Source organism: Cynocephalus volans, chromosome 4, assembly GCF_027409185.1.
Source record: "Cynocephalus volans isolate mCynVol1 chromosome 4, mCynVol1.pri, whole genome shotgun sequence".
NCBI classification, from domain to species: domain Eukaryota; kingdom Metazoa; phylum Chordata; class Mammalia; order Dermoptera; family Cynocephalidae; genus Cynocephalus; species Cynocephalus volans.
The window spans coordinates 131,008,576-131,025,694 of NC_084463.1; the positions used below are offsets into that span (position 1 = coordinate 131,008,576).

At 46.4% G+C, this 17,119-nt stretch overlaps 1 protein-coding gene across 1 annotated transcript; it reads left to right on the forward strand.

Annotated features, from left to right (window-relative positions):
* The first annotated feature begins 478 nt into the window (after nt 1-478).
* Nucleotides 479-14,109, forward strand: RCN1 (reticulocalbin 1). Its single transcript, XM_063093870.1, has 6 exons — nt 479-976; nt 6,039-6,232; nt 7,029-7,207; nt 8,919-8,979; nt 11,860-12,059; nt 12,951-14,109. The coding sequence occupies exons 1-6, from the start codon at nt 723-725 to the stop codon at nt 13,056-13,058; spliced, it is 996 nt and encodes a 331-aa protein (XP_062949940.1). The 5' UTR covers nt 479-722; the 3' UTR covers nt 13,059-14,109.
* Nucleotides 14,110-17,119: the final 3,010 nt, after the last annotated feature.

The following is a 17,119-nucleotide window of genomic DNA, read 5'->3' on the forward strand; positions in this document are numbered from 1 at the left end:
GCGATCCTCCGGGCAGCTGGAAGGCACAGGGCTACTCCTTCCGATGTCCCCACCCCGTTTATATTGAAGTTACTCGCTTGGCCCTCCTGGACATTTGAGTTTACGACCCCCGTTTCTAAAGGACCTGGCCCGCCCTGGTCTCTCCAGCCTCCTGTGTTTGTAACCAGACGCCAAACTTTGCTAAGTAGGTCGAGTTGCGTTTCACTGCGCGTCTTGGGGGCGGGGGGATGGGGGGTCGGGAGCTAAGGTTCGGGCTCTGAGCGGGAGGTTGAGGGGCAGCGCCTCCTTCCTTTCAGATCTCGGGCACTGGAGGAAGAGAGGGAATTTCACCGACATCTGTTGCTTGACAAAGAACTTCTCCCCCAGTCGTCCTGAGCCCTCCAGTCCCCAGCCCAGTTCGCCTGGGCCCGCCCCTGGCGACGAGATCGCGGGGAGGGGCGAGGCGACACCCGAGCCGGGCGCCCACCACCCCGGCTGGCGACGTGGCTGGGCGGCCCCGGCCTCCCCGGCAGCGCGGCGGCCAATGGGCGCGTGAGCGGGGCCGCCCGATCGTCCCTGCCCCAGGCCCGGGGCGCGCCCCTCCGCTCGGGCACGGGGCGGGCGCTGGCTGAGGGGCTGGCCCGTCCCCTCCTCCCGTGCCGCCGCCGCCGCAGCCGCCGCCGCCGCCGCCGGCCTCGTCTCTCGCTCGGTGCCTGCCTCCCGGCCGCGCTCTCTTCGGGACGATGGCGCGCGGTGGCCGCGGCCGCTGCCTGGGCCTCGCCCTGGGGCTGCTGCTGGCGCTGGCGCTGGCGCCGCGGGCGCTGTGGGCCAAGCCCACCGTGCGCAAGGAGCGCGTGGTGCGGCCCGACTCCGAGCTGGGCGAGCGGCCGCCCGAGGACAACCAGAGCTTCCAGTACGACCACGAGGCCTTCCTGGGCAAGGAGGACTCCAAGACCTTCGATCAGCTCACCCCGGACGAGAGCCAAGAGAGGCTGGGGTGAGGCCGCGGCCCGAGCCGTGCTGGGGGCGGCGCAGGTGCCCGCGGGGCCACCGGGCGGGAGCCACGCGGGACGCCAGCGACAAAGCGAAAGCGAAATCGCGCGCGCGCCGATGCGACCGCGGGGACCCGCCCGGCTTGGCGGCGGGGCAGGGCAAAGTTGCCCGCGGCGGCTTCGGGACCCCCTCGTGGAGAGCGCGGCCGCGCCCCGGCCGGGGTGGCTTCCCGCGGGGAGGCGAGAACGTGGCAGCGGCCGCGGGAGCCAGGAAGGCGAGGACCCGCCCCCTCCCGCTCGCTCGTTGCATCACAAGGGAGGGGAGAGAGGGTACAAAAGAAGTTTGTCCTCGGTGGCCTTTTAGAGTGACAAGAGTTCCTCCCCACCCTGGCAGTTTCTCTTTTACCCCCCACCCCTCATTACTGGAAAGAGGGGCTTGGCACTTGCTTGGAAAATCTCAAGGAGGGACGTGAATGGATGAAAGATGAAGCGGGCAGGCGAGGGAGGCTTGATTCCCGGCCTGTGTCTCAGGACCAGGGCTGGGGCGTTCTCGCCTTCTGCCCAATCGCCCCGTGAATCTGTTGGAGGGAGAAAAAAATCCGGTTGTTAAGAAGGGAGGGGCACTTGGGGATAAAAGATGGGGGAGGGGGACGGGAACTGGTCCCCTGGTTTCAGTTTCCAGGAGATGTCTGCAGAGGCACTTACTCAGTTCTTTGGCAACTGATTGACTGATGGGGCAAAAAGCTGCAAGGTGGTCGCAGTGGTGGATGGTGAATTTCGCCGTTCAAGGCAGTTGAGTCAGGAACCAAAAACCTGGGGAGCAAAACTTTGGTACATCTCCCGGGTCCCCTGAGGAGACACGTGGGCATTGTGCAAAGTTATCTGGAAGTCCTTCCACGGAGGGATCAGCAGCCAGCCTGATCCCAGCTGGAGGAAGGGCTGGGGAAGGACTCAACGCTCTGCCTACTGGGCACAGGTTCTCCCGGAACCTGCTTCCAGGGGGTGGAGGATCTTCGGGTTCTGCTGTATAGGAAAGAACACAGCCATCCCTGTGCTCTCAGGGGCTACCAAAGGCCAGTGTGTTTGGTTAGAATATGAAGATAGATTATACCTATTGTGTAGGTGCACTGTCTGCCTGCTCTGATAAAGAGGTCTTTGAACTTCAAAGTCACCTCCGAACAATCACCTTTTATTTTGCAGAAAAGTACTTTCTCTTCTTGTTTGGAACTTAACAATGGGGGCTGTTGATGAGTTCAGTCAATTGTATTGCTGTGAGGCACTGGGAAACCGGTTTATTCTGAGACTATGAGTGCCAGCCATTCAGCATTGTTGGAGGAGGGGGAGAGGTTTGGGAATTTGGAGTGAGGAACTTTGTAGTTTGTGGTCCTACAGCTTCCAGTTTAATGCCTTCATCATGATGGGGAAGCCTAATGGTGAGAACAGGTGTCGATGGAGTTGGTCTGAGTTTGATCCTCATACGAACACCTTGACTTCACTCATTTATTCACGCAACCGACATCTGAGTGGCTACTGTGTATCAGGCACCACGTTAGATACCAGCAGGTACAAAGATGAAGCCTTAGCTGGAGGCCTCAAAGTGCTTGTAATCAAACATGACGGAGAGACACAGAGGCAGGCATTGTGCATAGATGCTGTAATGGTGGCTTATAAAAACTACAGCAAGCACATCCAGGAAAAGGAGCCCCTACGGCTTCAGGTTGGAGAGAGGCTTGGGGGTTTGGGGATGTCATCTGATCAGAGTTTGTAGGATGACTCAGAGGTTGCTGTGTGTATCACAGAGGAAGGTGTTCCTGAAGAGATAACAGCCCATTTATAAAGGTTTAGAAACTGGTTCTGGTGCATGAGGGGTGTTGAGTCTGTAAAGGGACAGGTAAGAAGAGGGAGGTGGGAGTGCAGGGGAGCCAAGGACAGAGCAGGAAGGACCATGGTGAGGTGGAGATTATGTGGTCAAAATGTCATAATGCCACAAACACGTTAGGGAAGGCAGAGCGCAGAACTGAGGCACAGATGGTGTATTTGTCTGTTTCTGTAGCTTATGACAGAAACACCCGAAACTGGTTAATTTGTGAAGGAGCGATACTTGTTGCTTACAGTTTTGGAGGCTGGGAAGTCCAAAGTCCACATCACACATCTGGAACACATCTGGTGACAGCCTTGTTGGCGAGTGGCAACTCTTCACAGCAAAGCAGCATGTCACATGGCAGACGGCAGAAGTAGAGAGAGCTAACCTCACTGGCTCTCCTTTTAAAGCCCTCAGAACCATGCCCATGACCACCATTAAATCATCAATGGATTAATCCATTTACTAGGGTGTGGTCCTCACAATCTAATCACCTCTTCAAGGCCACACCTTTCAATTACCGTGATAGGATTTCCCATTCTCTTAACTCCATCACAGTGGGGGTTAAGTTTCTAATACGTGGACTTCAGGGGTACGGGGAAGACACAATTCAATCCACAGCAGATGAGGAGACCAGGGGCAGGGGAGAGGTGACGAATGCCTGAACCAGGCTCGGCCTGTCCAGAATGAATCTAGACACCAGTGGGAGGTAGGGTGGCAGCTCTTACTCTTGACTCCATGTGGGGAAGAAGAGGGAAGGGAGAATCAAGGGTGCATCTGGATCTCTGGCCTGAGCCACTGGAGGGGTGGTGCATGCACAGTTCACCTGTAAAGTAAATCTGGGCGAGAGGAGGGCAGAGGGTGTTGGAAATTTGGGGTCTAGTTTGGGTCAGGGCTGAGTGTGAGAAGCAGAGGGAAAAGCAGGGCTAGATCCAGGCAACTTTGTCACCACCAGCTGACCATTGATTCTGAAAATGTGACAGATCTAAGGCTCCTAGATACACTTAGGCCAGAGGGTTGAGAAGAGGGGACCCATAGACTGTATACAGTCACAAACATGACACACAGAGTCTTAGGAAAAATGCAAGTTACTTGCTAACATTTAAAATTTGAGTAATTTCACGTACAGACCTGGATTTCTGCTTTCTCTTGACACCTTTTTTCCCACATGGCAGTCATTGTCTGCAGCAGAGTTGGGCAGCCTTGTTTGGCTGTAGACCCCACCAAAGGCTTTGTTCATTTCTGTTACTTGCTGGGTGTTTAGTGAAGTTTCCATCTACCCTAATCTGGATTATTGTCTTTAGTGAGGAAAGACACTTGTTCTCTGCTTTATTCCTCACAACATTCCTTGTGAAGAAGATTCCAGTTTACAGATGAGGAAACTGAGGCTCAGAGATCAAGTCACTCTCCCAGTATCATACAGGTGACAGCGACCAGAGCTGGGATGAGGATCCAGGTGTTCTGATTAAAGTGTTTGGTTTTACCTGCATCACAGCTGCTTTTCCCACTATCTCACTTGAGATTTTTAACAAGAGACGTTAAGATCTTATTTATAACTGTAACAAATATTTACTGAGCCCCTACTGTGTGTCAGGCTGAGCTATGTCCTGGGTTTTTATGTGGCATAGATTAGATGCTGCCCTCAAGAGGACCATACAGTCTGATGTAAGTAGGCTTTTGCTGGCCTGAGATTCTGTTCCTCAGTTAGTTTTGGGTAACCCATGGTCGCGTCCCCAGGATTGGAACAGTGGTTGGCATGTAGTAGGTGATCTCAACACTGTAGAATGTTGAAAGAATTCTGCTGTGTCTGGCTATGATTTCCTGGGGGCAGCCTCATTACAAATGAAAGGACATTTAAAGCTGTTAGTAATGTTTAACACCTTCCTGAGAAAGAGAAGCTTGGGCTTCCTAGGTTCAGGTAGAAGAGGGAAACTTTTGACTATTCAGGGCCAGCCCCGTCACTCACTCAGAGAGTGCGGCGTCAGTGCCAAGGCCGCAGGTTCGGATCCCATGGCCGGTGCGCTCGCTGGCTGAGCGTGGTGCAGACCACACCCTGCCGAGGGTTGCGATCCCCTTACCAGTCAAAAAGAAAATTATATTTATGAAGAACTAATGAAGTCATTTCCTAATTTTAATTAATCAACCAGAACTTCTATTCATAGTAAGAAAGTTCTACCATTGTGTTGACAGAATTCCAGCCCCAAACAAAGAGACAAATCCATAATTAGCCTGTATGACTTCATTTCAGGAAAATGGACTACCAGGGTGAAACTTTTTAAACATTGGAAATAGCTATGGGTGCCTGTGAAGTTCCCTACAGGTATGGCATCTCTAGCTTGGACCCTCTGGCCTAGAGTTGGATGGTATTGAGTTCCCAACCTGAAGTTCACTCTGGACTAGTGTTTAGAGTACCTCAGTGGAGTCCAGTGGGAAATTTCTGGAACCCGGGCCAGCTGTGGAGCTTGAGACACCAGTGGGCATAGGGGTCTTCACCCTAAGAGCAGAGGGTTTAGGCTCCTGCAGCTATTCAGCTGGTCGTGTTTCTTGAATAGTTTCCATGATGTCAAGGCTCTTTCATCCCTGACATTTTATGCTTTGTCCAAGAAGATCTGGTCTCCACTTTCTTTAAGTTTCAAGCCTTTGCGTCCAAGGTGGTGGTATTTAAAAACAACAACAAAACGAAGAACTCGATTATCTTTTGGTTAACATAGAATGCTCCATTTTTTGCATTGGATCTAGAGCCAAAAGACATAGGTTCTCATCTCAGTTGTACCAAATACTAGCTGTGTGATCTTGGAAAAGTCAATTTCTCTGGGCCTCAGTTTCCATTAGTCTAAAATGAGGCAGTTAGACTACGTCAGGGGAGATTAAAAGGTCTCATCTAACGGATGAACTCTAATCAGTCGGCAGTGGCCGTCTCCAGAGCATAATCTTAACAAGAATTCTGAGGTCACATCTAGGTTTATCAGGACAGAGGGGCATGATCCATTAGCAACGTCTGCCACTGGCACTGGTTGGGGGGTGGAGAGAAGGCATATTATTCTTGGAAAGGATAAACTTTAAGTTCTTTCTGAGCATCATTGGATCATTGATTCTATTTTAGTTATTTAAGCATTTTTTTTTTTTATCGTGTAGGGGTTTGATCTTTTGCTGGAACAGGATCACACAGCCTTGATAACAGCCTTGTGGGGTTTTCTTTACTACAGGAAGATTGTTGACCGAATCGACAGTAATAGGGATGGCTTTGTCACCACCGAGGAGCTGAAAACCTGGATCAAACGGGTGCAGAAAAGATACATCTACGATAATGTTGCTAAAGTCTGGAAGGATTATGATAGGGACAAAGATGATAAAATTTCCTGGGAAGAATACAAACAAGCCACTTACGGCTACTACCTAGGTAAGAGGTGCTGTAGGAGCGATTACATAGCTGGGGCCCAACCGACAAGCTTCTCGCAAGAGATTCGCTTCTTATCATATCCACCCGCTTCGGAGAGATGTCACAACCTCCTAAGCAGAATCCACTTGTGTAACATCCTCCTTTGTTACTAAGAATGTACTGAGTTGCTTACTTTGAGTGAAGGCATAGGGGAGAGCTGCAAGGGACTAATAAAAAATCCCTTAGGTCATTGCCCTACTTGAACTTACAGTCTCAGAGGCACATACAAAGAAGAAAGCAGAAGGGAAGTGTATCTGTGGTACAGTTTCGAAAGGCTGCCTAATTTTGGATAGTAAAGATCGAGTAGGCTGGAGGAATCAGGGAAGGCTTCCTGGTGGAGGCTCGCTTGGGACCTGGGCCTTGAAGGATGGATTCATATTCAGAGAGATAAGCACCTGTGGGGAAGGTAGGCCAGTGAGAGGGACAAAGGTGCAGCAACACATCTGGCAATGGGCAGGGTTTGGATATAAGACAAACTGGGCTGCGGAATGAGGGAGAGGAGTGAGATGCAGAGGCACAGGGTGCTCACCTGCTGGGTGCATGGCAGAGACAGGGAGGAGACAGGCCTAGGAAGAACTGAAGAGGTGGCTTCAAGCGACAGGTACTAGAGGCATTCTGAAAAAAACTGTTTCCAAGAACTCAAGAGGTCAGGACCTTTTGTCCCAAATGTACCATTTGGGCATGGAGGATGAGCAATCTGGAATGGAGCACTTTCCTTAGCAGCACGGCTTAAACATTTCTGTGTTATGTCCTGCAGGAAACCCCACAGAGTTTCATGATACTTCAGATCATCAGACCTTTAAAAAGATGCTGCCACGTGACGAGAGAAGGTTCAAGGCTGCAGACCTCAATGGTGACCTGACAGCCACTCGGGAGGAGTTCACTGCCTTTCTGCACCCTGAGGAGTTTGAGCATATGAAGGAAATTGTGGTTTTGGTAAGATGAATGAAGAGCCTGGGCTGGGAAGTACCAGCGAGAAAACGGCCCTCAAATCTCATCCTTTCTTCCAAAGATATAACTTTTTCAGATTGAAGGGAATTGGAGAAGGACTCTGAAGAACAATGCTTTGGATACCTGTGTACCCAGGAAACTAGTCAGGGCGGGCCAGCTACAGTGACAAATAGCCCCCAGTTGTAGCCATTTAACACAATCAAAGCTTGTGGTTTCTTGCTTATACAAAGTCTAGTACAGGTGGTCCCAGCCAGGTGGAACTCTTGGGCAGTTCTCTAAATGCTGTCAGGTACCCGGGTTACTTCCATCTTGTGGCTTCACGGTCAACCTGGCAACAACCAGCCGGTAGACAAAGGGAAGAGCGGGAATGAGAAGACACAGCTTGTCTTTACTGTTCTGGCCAGGAAATGACACATCCCTTCTCTTTATGTTCCACTGGCCCCTCGTATCCATGAGGAGGCTGGGAAATATAGTTTAGATATGTGCCCAGAAAGAGCAAATGGGGTTAGTGGCCAACTAGCTAGTCTCTACCTTATTTTTCAGCTGTGAGGGAATTAGAAAAAGACACAAATGGAATGCACTGGATCGTTAAAACCATATGGAAACTTAAAGTAAAAATTCTGGCTGGAAAGGATTCTACCCTTAGGGATGGGTCCTTGGAGGTAAATGGATCAGACCCGAAACTTGAGGGATGACTACGCTTGTAAGACTTCAGAGTGTAGTTGCTTTCCATAGTGTCTTGTTGGGTCCCAAACGTCTTCATTTTCAACCACACTTGGATAAATGCCATCACCTGTTCCCTGGGCAGATGTCCCGAGTCAGTTCCAACTGCTTCGATGCTGGGAGACAGGTGGCCAGAGCGTTGGTTTATAATCAGCTCTCGATTATTTTAGTTACCCAGTTGGTGGATGGGTCCACTTTTGCCTCATACTTCGACCCCATGAGCACCATGACCCTAAGGACTGGGCCGTGGCTCTAAGAATCATTTCTCTTTACCACCCTACATCCATTTAGTGATAACTAATTTGCCAGAGGACAACAAAGATGGGGAATTATTCACATGTGGAATTTGTGCCTTCAGAATTGCCTCTTTGCTCTCAGGCTGATATTTTCTTTAATCCACAATACCTTTGAGTTGCCAGACCAGTGGATAGTAAACTCAATTAATTATTGACCCTACCAAAAACCCAATTAAGAAGTTGAATACGCTAAATACAGAGTATAATACATTTAAAAGTCAGATATATTTTTATTTTTCAATTGTCCACTGTTTCTTATTTCTCTGACACTAACTCAGTGTTCATAGTCCAGTTAGCACTGGAATCTACTTTTGTGATTATCTGATCCAGTGGTTTTTCACACTGGGTTCCTCGCAGGTCCTCCAGGGGATGTTTTGGCAGCACGGTGGAGATGGTTGGCCTGGCCAGCCTTCCTGATATAAAAAGAGCACCTCTGAGTTTGCAGGTACATTTTCCTTCAAAGAGAATGTTCTGCTATTGAAATTGTGGGGTGCAGAGTAGGACAGAAATCACTGCCTGTTTTTTACCGATAAGAAACTAATACCCAGGGAGGTAAGATGAGCCAGAAGTCACCAAGCATTCAGCCATAAAAGCGGGACAAAGGAGGACAGTAGAGTTCTCAGATTTACCCAGAGTACATGGCCATCTTGCATTCTGTTTGCTCCTTTCCTTCCTAGGAAACTCTGGAGGACATTGACAAGAATGGGGACGGGTTTGTGGACCAGGATGAGTACATTGGTGAGTGCTGCCCTGGAGCCTTGTTCAGCTGTCCCAGCTAGGCAACATTCCTCCACCACATATCTGGCTGCTTTCCCCAGACGTCTCTTTCAGCAACAGCTGGAAGAATGTGATGTCACTCCTATGACCTCCCAAGGGGGAGGGCCTTCGGATTTGTCACACCAGCCCTAGTGTGACAACCTCATTCAGCGGGGAAGAGATGAAAAGGCCGGCCCTTCCACTAGGCTGGCAACAGTTGGCCCCACAGCTCTGGTGATGAAGGTGCCCTTCATCACGCTGCCTCATCTTATCTTTGCAAATGCAACTGGTGATCCCGTAGATTTACAGTGAAGCCAGCACAGACAGTGTCAGGGGAAAGACTCCAAAATCAGACTGTGGGTCATCGGGGCCTGGAAACTCTTGAGCAGACGCAGCTGTGATCGATGGAACTGTTCATATGCTCAAGCTCTCTGCAGAAAGACATTCCTTCTAGAGAGGTAAATCCTTTTACAAAGTGCACAGTTGCCCAGTAATACAGCCGTTTTGTGCCTCTAGTTTCCCATCCTTTGGTTGGGAGTACCACACCTTGCATTTTACTTTATGGGCTCCGCTTAAGCAACATCAAAAAGTGCGTTTCCAGGTAACCGTGAACACTGGCTGAATGAGGCTCACATTAATGTACTTGGGTCAGAACCCACTATTGCTGCTTAGAGCCCTTTCGGCAGCCCAGTAGCCCCACAAGCCTTGGAGCAGGCACCAAGGACATTTCCATATGATCCTCACCAGCTGCTATGGCACATGACTCTGATGGCAGGCTGCCGTCTCCCGACAGCTCTTCTTTTCCCAAGTCTCAATAAAGTAAAAGCTGGAAAATCGTTTGATTTAGGCGTTGACCTACAACAAAAGGGACTGTATATATATCATTTTGGTACACATACTTAATAGAGGCAGTTAATTACCTTTAAATGTAAAACTGAAGCCCGACTTGCCATCAGTCTGGTTTTGTGGTTTTATTACTTTGCCACCCCATATGCGAGAACAAGTGCCTTCAGTGATGACGAGCAAAGTCTCTTCTAATCATTAGAAATAGTATTTGTTCTTGAGGACTGAGCACTGTGTGTCATTGGTAACAGACAGGCAGTTCTTGCCTTGGTATTTAAAGTGATCTCAGTGGCACTACCTTTGCAGCATGGCGGATGCTGTCAGCTGCCTTGGCAGTGCAAGCAACAGAGCACTCCCCTTGCCGGGTGCATGTGCCGGGGGAGATCTGGTGATGGAATGACTGACAGAAAAGGCTGCCTGATTAAAACAAACAATGTAGCGCTTCTGATTAAGCATGCATGCTCTTCCCGGCCCTCCTGAACTCTGCATTGAAATGGTGCAAAGTCAGTCGTGGGCAAAACTGTTTGAGTGGCTCTGCCTAAAGAGAAACATCCCATTCTTTATGCTGGGCAGGGGGCGGGTGGGGACATTGTGCTTAAAGATCAAATTCTGAGAGACTTGTAGTCTGAGAGACCCGGTGTATCAACTTGTCTAGCAAGTGACTTCTCTTCATTTCTGGGGGAATCTTCTCTTCGGGCGGGGACAAGTGGAAAGGTGGCGGTGGTATGGTGTAGTGGACAGGGCTCTGGAATTGGGAGGCCTGGTTTCTCCACTTACTCACTTTGTGACCTTGGGGGAGTCGTGTAATCGCTGTAAGCCTCAATTTCCTCACCTGTAAAATGGTAATAAATAGCACCTATCCTTGCAGAATTAGATGAAGCTTGACAGCAGACAGCTTGTGTGTGTGTGTGTGTGTGTGTGTGTTTTGGCAGCTGGCTGGTAAGGGAATCTGAACACTTGACCTCGGTGTTACAAGGTTGTGCTCTAACCAACTGAGCTAACCAGCCAGCCCCAGATGAAGCTTGAATTAGCTAATACATATGCCCTTTCTCAAAGACAACGTGCATGTCAGGTGTGGGTCTCCCTTGGAGCTTCCTTGTAGCCAAGGATCTTGCCTCTCTTCTCCCTTCACTCACTACCTGCTCCCTCTATCACCTGACACTTCCAAGCTGTGCTCCCATTAAGGAGAAACTGCCCACAGGGTATCTCTCTTTTCCAAGAAGACCTAGTGACAAAATAAGCAATGCATAAACATTTCCTTCTTTTTCCTTTCCATGCCATTTTGTAAAATGGGGATAATAATCTATCTTATAGAGTTGATATAAGGATGAAATAAAATGATATATGTGAAAAAGCCCTTCGGAAATGATATATACAATAGTAATAAACACAGTGATTAGGACCATGGAAGTAGAGTGCCCATGTTCCTGTGTAGCCTCAAGCTCATACTAGCTGTGGGTCATTGGGTAAGACTATGCCTCAATGTTTTCATCTGTGAAATGGGAATAATAGCAGCACCTTCTTCATAGGGTTGTATGAAAATCAGATGAGAAAATGTATATAAAGCACGTTATACAGTATCTGAACCATAGAAAGTGCTCAGTGTTGGTCATTATTATCAGTTTTCACCTGTATAGTGCCAGTTTGGCTTGTAGAGGCTTTCACATAGATGGCCCATTTGATCTTCATAATACCTTGTGATTTATAAATTATTGTCTCCATTTTACAGACAAGGAAACTCAAGCCTCAGTCACTGAACCAAGTAACTTAATCCCAGTCACTGAACTAAGTCAAGAGCCAGGATTCACCATCTGGCTCCTCAGCACGGTTCTTTCTGTTCCATCAAGTGACCTTCACAGTCAACAAATTATTGCATTTTATCCTGAAGAAACTGCCCACCAGCTCTTTGAGTTAGGTCTCTTGATCAGTCATCACCCTTTCAAAACCTCAGAAGGTCTAGTTTTTATGGCTTTTACCTTCCCCCTTATCTTCATAACCAAGAACAACCTTCCCTTCTAGCGGATATGTTTTCCCACGAGGAGAATGGGCCTGAGCCGGACTGGGTTTTGTCAGAACGGGAACAGTTTAATGAATTCCGGGATCTGAACAAGGATGGGAAGTTGGACAAAGATGAGATTCGCCACTGGATTCTTCCTCAAGATTATGACCATGCACAGGCCGAGGCCAGACACCTGGTGTATGAGTCAGACAAAAACAAGGTATTTAACATTCTTCTGGAATCATTGGTGGAAGGGAGTCAGTTTACATAAGATGGGTTTCGTTTGCTTTTCTGGCAATAGCATTGGCCCATATCCTTATTGACTTCTCATTCTTGCCCCACAGTTGTAACCTGTAAATGTGAGCCAAAGCCATGATAACCCCCAGTGAGCCCACTGGGCCCAGACTTTCCTGAATAGTGAGCTACAGGCCACAGACTTACATGAAATCACATCTCCTAGGATTGCAGAACCAGTAACTTCGTTTGATGTGGGCAGAACATGGATTTAAGAGGCATACCCTGTATTGCCCTAGGACAGGCGTATTCACCCATGTGTTCAGTCACCAGATATTTACCAAACATCTGGGATGTGTCAGGCACAGGGAAGTCCATCCCATTAAAGCCCAGACATCCTCAGGCAAGCTCACACTGCTGGCTCCAGTGCCCACTACTTCAATATTTATTGACCAACATCCAAATACATAAATCAAGATTTAGAAAATAGTCCTGCCTCTTTCCACTTTGCTAATTGCCCCAAATTCTCAAGTTATGCCAACAGGTTATGCAATTAGGTCATAAAAAGGAAGTGAAATTCTTCTAGGCCTGTTTTGGGAATGCCAGTGCTGCTTGTAGACTTAAATGGAGTCTAGCTTCTGAATTACTTGGGGACTTACCTGATGTACTTTAGCACAGCTTTTTACAGCAGGAGGCTGTTCCAATTTTGAGTTTTGCAGTGCAGTAATGATAGATGAAGGAGGTACCCAGCAGCTTCTGAATTATTAAATGTAGTATTTAAAGGTTGGAAATCAATGAAATAACATGAGCATCATGCTGAACTATTGCTCACAGTTACCAGAGCTTCTATGACAGAGCTCTTTCCTCTCTCCTACAGGATGAGAAGCTAACTAAAGAGGAGATATTGGAGAACTGGAACATGTTTGTTGGAAGCCAAGCTACCAACTATGGGGAAGATCTCACAAAAAATCATGATGAACTTTGATAGACACTCACCATAATATGGCAGACTGCCATAGGCTTTCTTTTATTGTCTTGGATGGTTGCTAAGTGTCTAACTTACAGTTGTTGTGTCCCCAAAAAAGCAAGTTTATACCTCAGATTGGGGTAAAAATTGTTTTTCACTCAAAATTTATTGGAAAATGATCATCAGTATTCCTTCAGTAAGATTTCTCTCACTCAAAACACAAAATCTTGGTAAATGGTAATTCTCTATGGGGATACATTGCTACAGCATGACTTAAGTTTTTTCCATTAAATTTAAACTAAAGGGGAATAAAACTTGAAAAAGCCCTGTCATTCAGCAGCTGGGTGGGTTGGTGGGGAGCTGTATGTGGAGTGACTGCTATGCATTTTAACAACCAGGTTTTTTTATACTTGGCACTGTTGAATAGTTGATGAGGGAAAATTCTGATTAAACTAAAGTGGTGTCATCCCAGGTAGGCTTATTTCAGAGCAAGTTTAATATTTCAGATTCTTCCTTCTTGTCTTTATACTCTGAGCTGTTACTGTAAGAGGTATATAAAACCTCTGTGCATTTTTCTGTATGGATCTGCTAATGTGCACAATAAATCCACATCTTTGTTTTTTGTTTTTATAATAAGAAGCAATCAAAAAAGATAATGTGAAAAAGAAAGGAATTTTAAAGGTAGGGAAAAGATGAATGTCAGACATTTGAAGAACTATAGGAAAATGCTAAACACTTTAAATATACTTGAGAAAATGTTCTTACATGTAAATGAAGTAGATCTGATCTTTGAAATGCTGAAGAGAAATACCATCTGTTTCCTTGCTGATCCCAGTTGGAATGAGGTGGTGGGATCTGTGGGAAGCCACCCGTTGTGGAGTTCCGGAATGTGTCCCATCCAGTCCAGTGTATCCACGACCCTGGGACATGCTCCCAGGATGGCTTGCACCACAGAATTAGGACAAGGTGATATTCCGAGCCATTGAGTGAACTGGCAAAAACAACTTTCACAGGCTGAAATTCCACCTTGTAAGTAGAAAGTGAATGAAATAAAGGATCTCCATGAGGATTTTCTACTGTGTCCTGTGGTATTTGACTGCACAGATTCTATGTGTGACATCAAGATTCATACAGAATTAAACAGTGGGATGGGATTTCACGAATAACATTATAAATGTTCTAGGGTTTTTTTTAAATCCAATTATTAGAATGTTCAGAATATACTTAGATTTACTAACTTAATAAATATATACATAATGTTCTTCTTTCTATATGCAGTTGGGGAATCTGTACGTCATTTTAACTGTAGGATTTTTCTGAGGCAGGTTTCAGTTGGGAAATCCATACGTCTTCCCAGGGCCTATGAGGCCCTGTAGGGTGTGGTCCCGACCCACTTCATCAGCAGCATCTTCTAACCACTCTCCCCTTCATCACCCTGTATTCTAGCTCCACTGACTTCCTTCTGGTCGTCAAACACACCAAGGTCATTCCCATGTTGGGAATTCCCACTTTGTACTTGCGGTCCCCAGATTCAGAATACTCGTCTCCCATATCCTTGGGCAGCTCATATCACACCTCCTCAGTGAGGACTCCCAGACCCCACTATTTAAAGTAGTCCCCAATTGCATCCTTGTCTCATCCCCATTTTATTTTCTTCTTGGTACACATTACCATTTAAATTTGTTTTCTAAAGCTACTGTACAAATTACCATGAAGTGGGTGGTTTACAAAGACAGAAACTTGCTCTCAGTTCTGCAGGCCAGAGTCCAAAATCAAGGTGTCGGTGGGGCTGCGCTCCCTCTGAAGGCTCTACGGGAGATTCCTTCCTTGATTCTTCAGTTTCTGGTGACTCTAGGAGCTCCTTTAGCTTGTGGCGGCTTTATTCCGCTGCTACATCTCTGCCTTGGTCTTCACATGGCCTTTCCCCCCTTTCTCTGTGTCTCTTCTTGGTGTGCCTCTCATAAGGACACTTGTGGTTGGATTTCGGGCCCATCGGGATAATCTGGGATGATCTCATCTCAAGATCCTTAACTTAATTAACATCTGCAAAGACCCTTTCTCCAAATAAGGTCACATTCACAGGTTTGGGAGATTAGGAGGGGGATATATCTTTAGGGGGGTCACCATTCCACCTACCTCACCACATGGCATTATCTTGTTCGTACATTGCCCATCTCCTCCAAGCTAGAGCATGGACTGCAGGAGAGCTTTTTGCTTGTGCAAAGCCAGCTGTGGTCTGGGCAATTGTCTGGTCTGTCTTATTTCACTGCTGTTTGCCAGGACCTAGAACCGTAGGCTCTAGCTTACAGTAAGTGCCCATTAATTATTTGCTGGATGAATGAGAGGTTGATAGTTTTAAGCAAAGGGAATATTCCTCAGGAAAAAAAAAATTCTGTAAAAAACATAAAAATAGCAAACATTTGCTGAATAGGAAGTTAAGCAATTTACTGAAGATTCCATAGTGATTAAATGGTAGAGCCAGAACTCAATTTCAGTTGTTCTTGGCTCCCAAATCTCTGCTGTTTAGCATTAAGTTATGCTGCTTCAAATCTCTGAATTTCATGTTTTCTCCTCTTTTCTTTGCTCACCCACAGGATATGATTATGTGGTCAGGAAATGAGAATCAATTCCTCTTACCTAGAAAGAGACTGACACATTTTTTTTTTTAAGCAATGAAAACCTGTCCCTTAAAAAATAAGAAAATAATATCCTATAACCTAATTATAAGTACACATTTTTAAAAGGTGCTAACATTATCCTCCTCCCCCCCAAAAGGAAACACACAGTAAGACATTAAATATATTTGGAGCGTTAAGTTTTTCCTTTCAAGTCAGTGCACATGTGAAAAGTAACCCTCAAAGAGACTGGAGCTTCTGGGGCTGAATTTAACACTATTTAAAGAAAGAAAACCTTAGCTAGGGGACATAACTGTTAACATGGTGATTTGTAAAGCCTTAGATTTCTAATAAGGTCTGACTGTTTCAAGGAAAACATATTTTGTTTCTAGGTAACATTTCAAGTCTGATTACGAACAAATGTTACAAAATTGATCTGTAATGGGAAATACTGTAATGTCACAAAGCATTATTTAATGCTAATGTGACTGAAAGCATTAATTGCTGGAAGCCATAGTCTGTCCAACCAAAACATGAACACACATTTCCTACCTCTTGTCTCCTACTGTAGGTTTTCAAATGAATTCAAGTGTAACAAAAACATAGAAAAATCGGCAATACCTGAAGGTTTCCTTCACCTGCTTGGATTACTGTAGTTGTGCCCTTGTTAGCAAATGCATAAGTCATATCTGCTCAAACGCCCAACAAACAGTAGCTACGTGGCTACTTGTTAGCTGCTCAACTAAAATGTCTTGTGGAGTGAAGTAGTAAATGGCTAACTGGCTTTCTTATTTTTTTTTTTTTAAGTCTCTCTAGATTTATTTTGCCACCTTTATAATAAAATCCCAGCTTCCTCTAAGAACATGCAATGAGATTTGGCTCTCTGTAGTCTTAAAATGAGTTTATGGTGCTAGAATTTCCCACTAACAACCAATGAGTGCCATAATGTTCACAGCTTTGGCTCACATGGAAGAATTAAAAATTTGAGGACTGGAAAGACTGTGTCATCCGTACGTTAACTCATGAGATTTATATGAACTCAGGGCTATTTACAAAGAAGCCATCCTGAGTCTCAATTCTGGTCAGCCCCATGGTCTGTGACCTGGGACACATACCCCTGTATAATGCATCCCTCCACTCCATGTGCTTTACATACCTCTATGATTTTTCTCATGTAAAACAGAAAACTGTCTGATTCTCCAAAGAAGCCCATCAAAGAAAATGAATGTAAGGACTGGCTACGTCCCTACCTTGAAGGTGTTTGTATAGTGGGTGCACATAAGCATTTCATTTCTCCCAGAATAAATGCTAATAGCTGTGTACCAGGCACTATGCCAAGTACTTACATGTGTGTCTCATGTAATCCTCACAACAGCCTTATGAGTTTGGTTCTTGTAATAAAGAGGATAAGCTGGGTTTTGCTGTAGTAACAAATAACCCTATCATCTCAGTGGTTTAATTTTT

What these genes read in the sequence shown, in the direction of transcription:
- RCN1 (XM_063093870.1), top strand. Translation starts at nt 723, where the DNA reads ATGGCGCGCGGTGGCCGCGGCCGCTGCCTGGGCCTCGCCCTGGGGCTG. An exon ending in TGAAGGAAATTGTGGTTTTG is followed by an intron (nt 7,208 to 8,918) that starts GTAAGATGAATG and finishes TTTCCTTCCTAG; the next exon opens with GAAACTCTGGAGGACATTGA. An exon ending in GGACCAGGATGAGTACATTG is followed by an intron (nt 8,980 to 11,859) that starts GTGAGTGCTGCC and finishes CTTCCCTTCTAG; the next exon opens with CGGATATGTTTTCCCACGAG.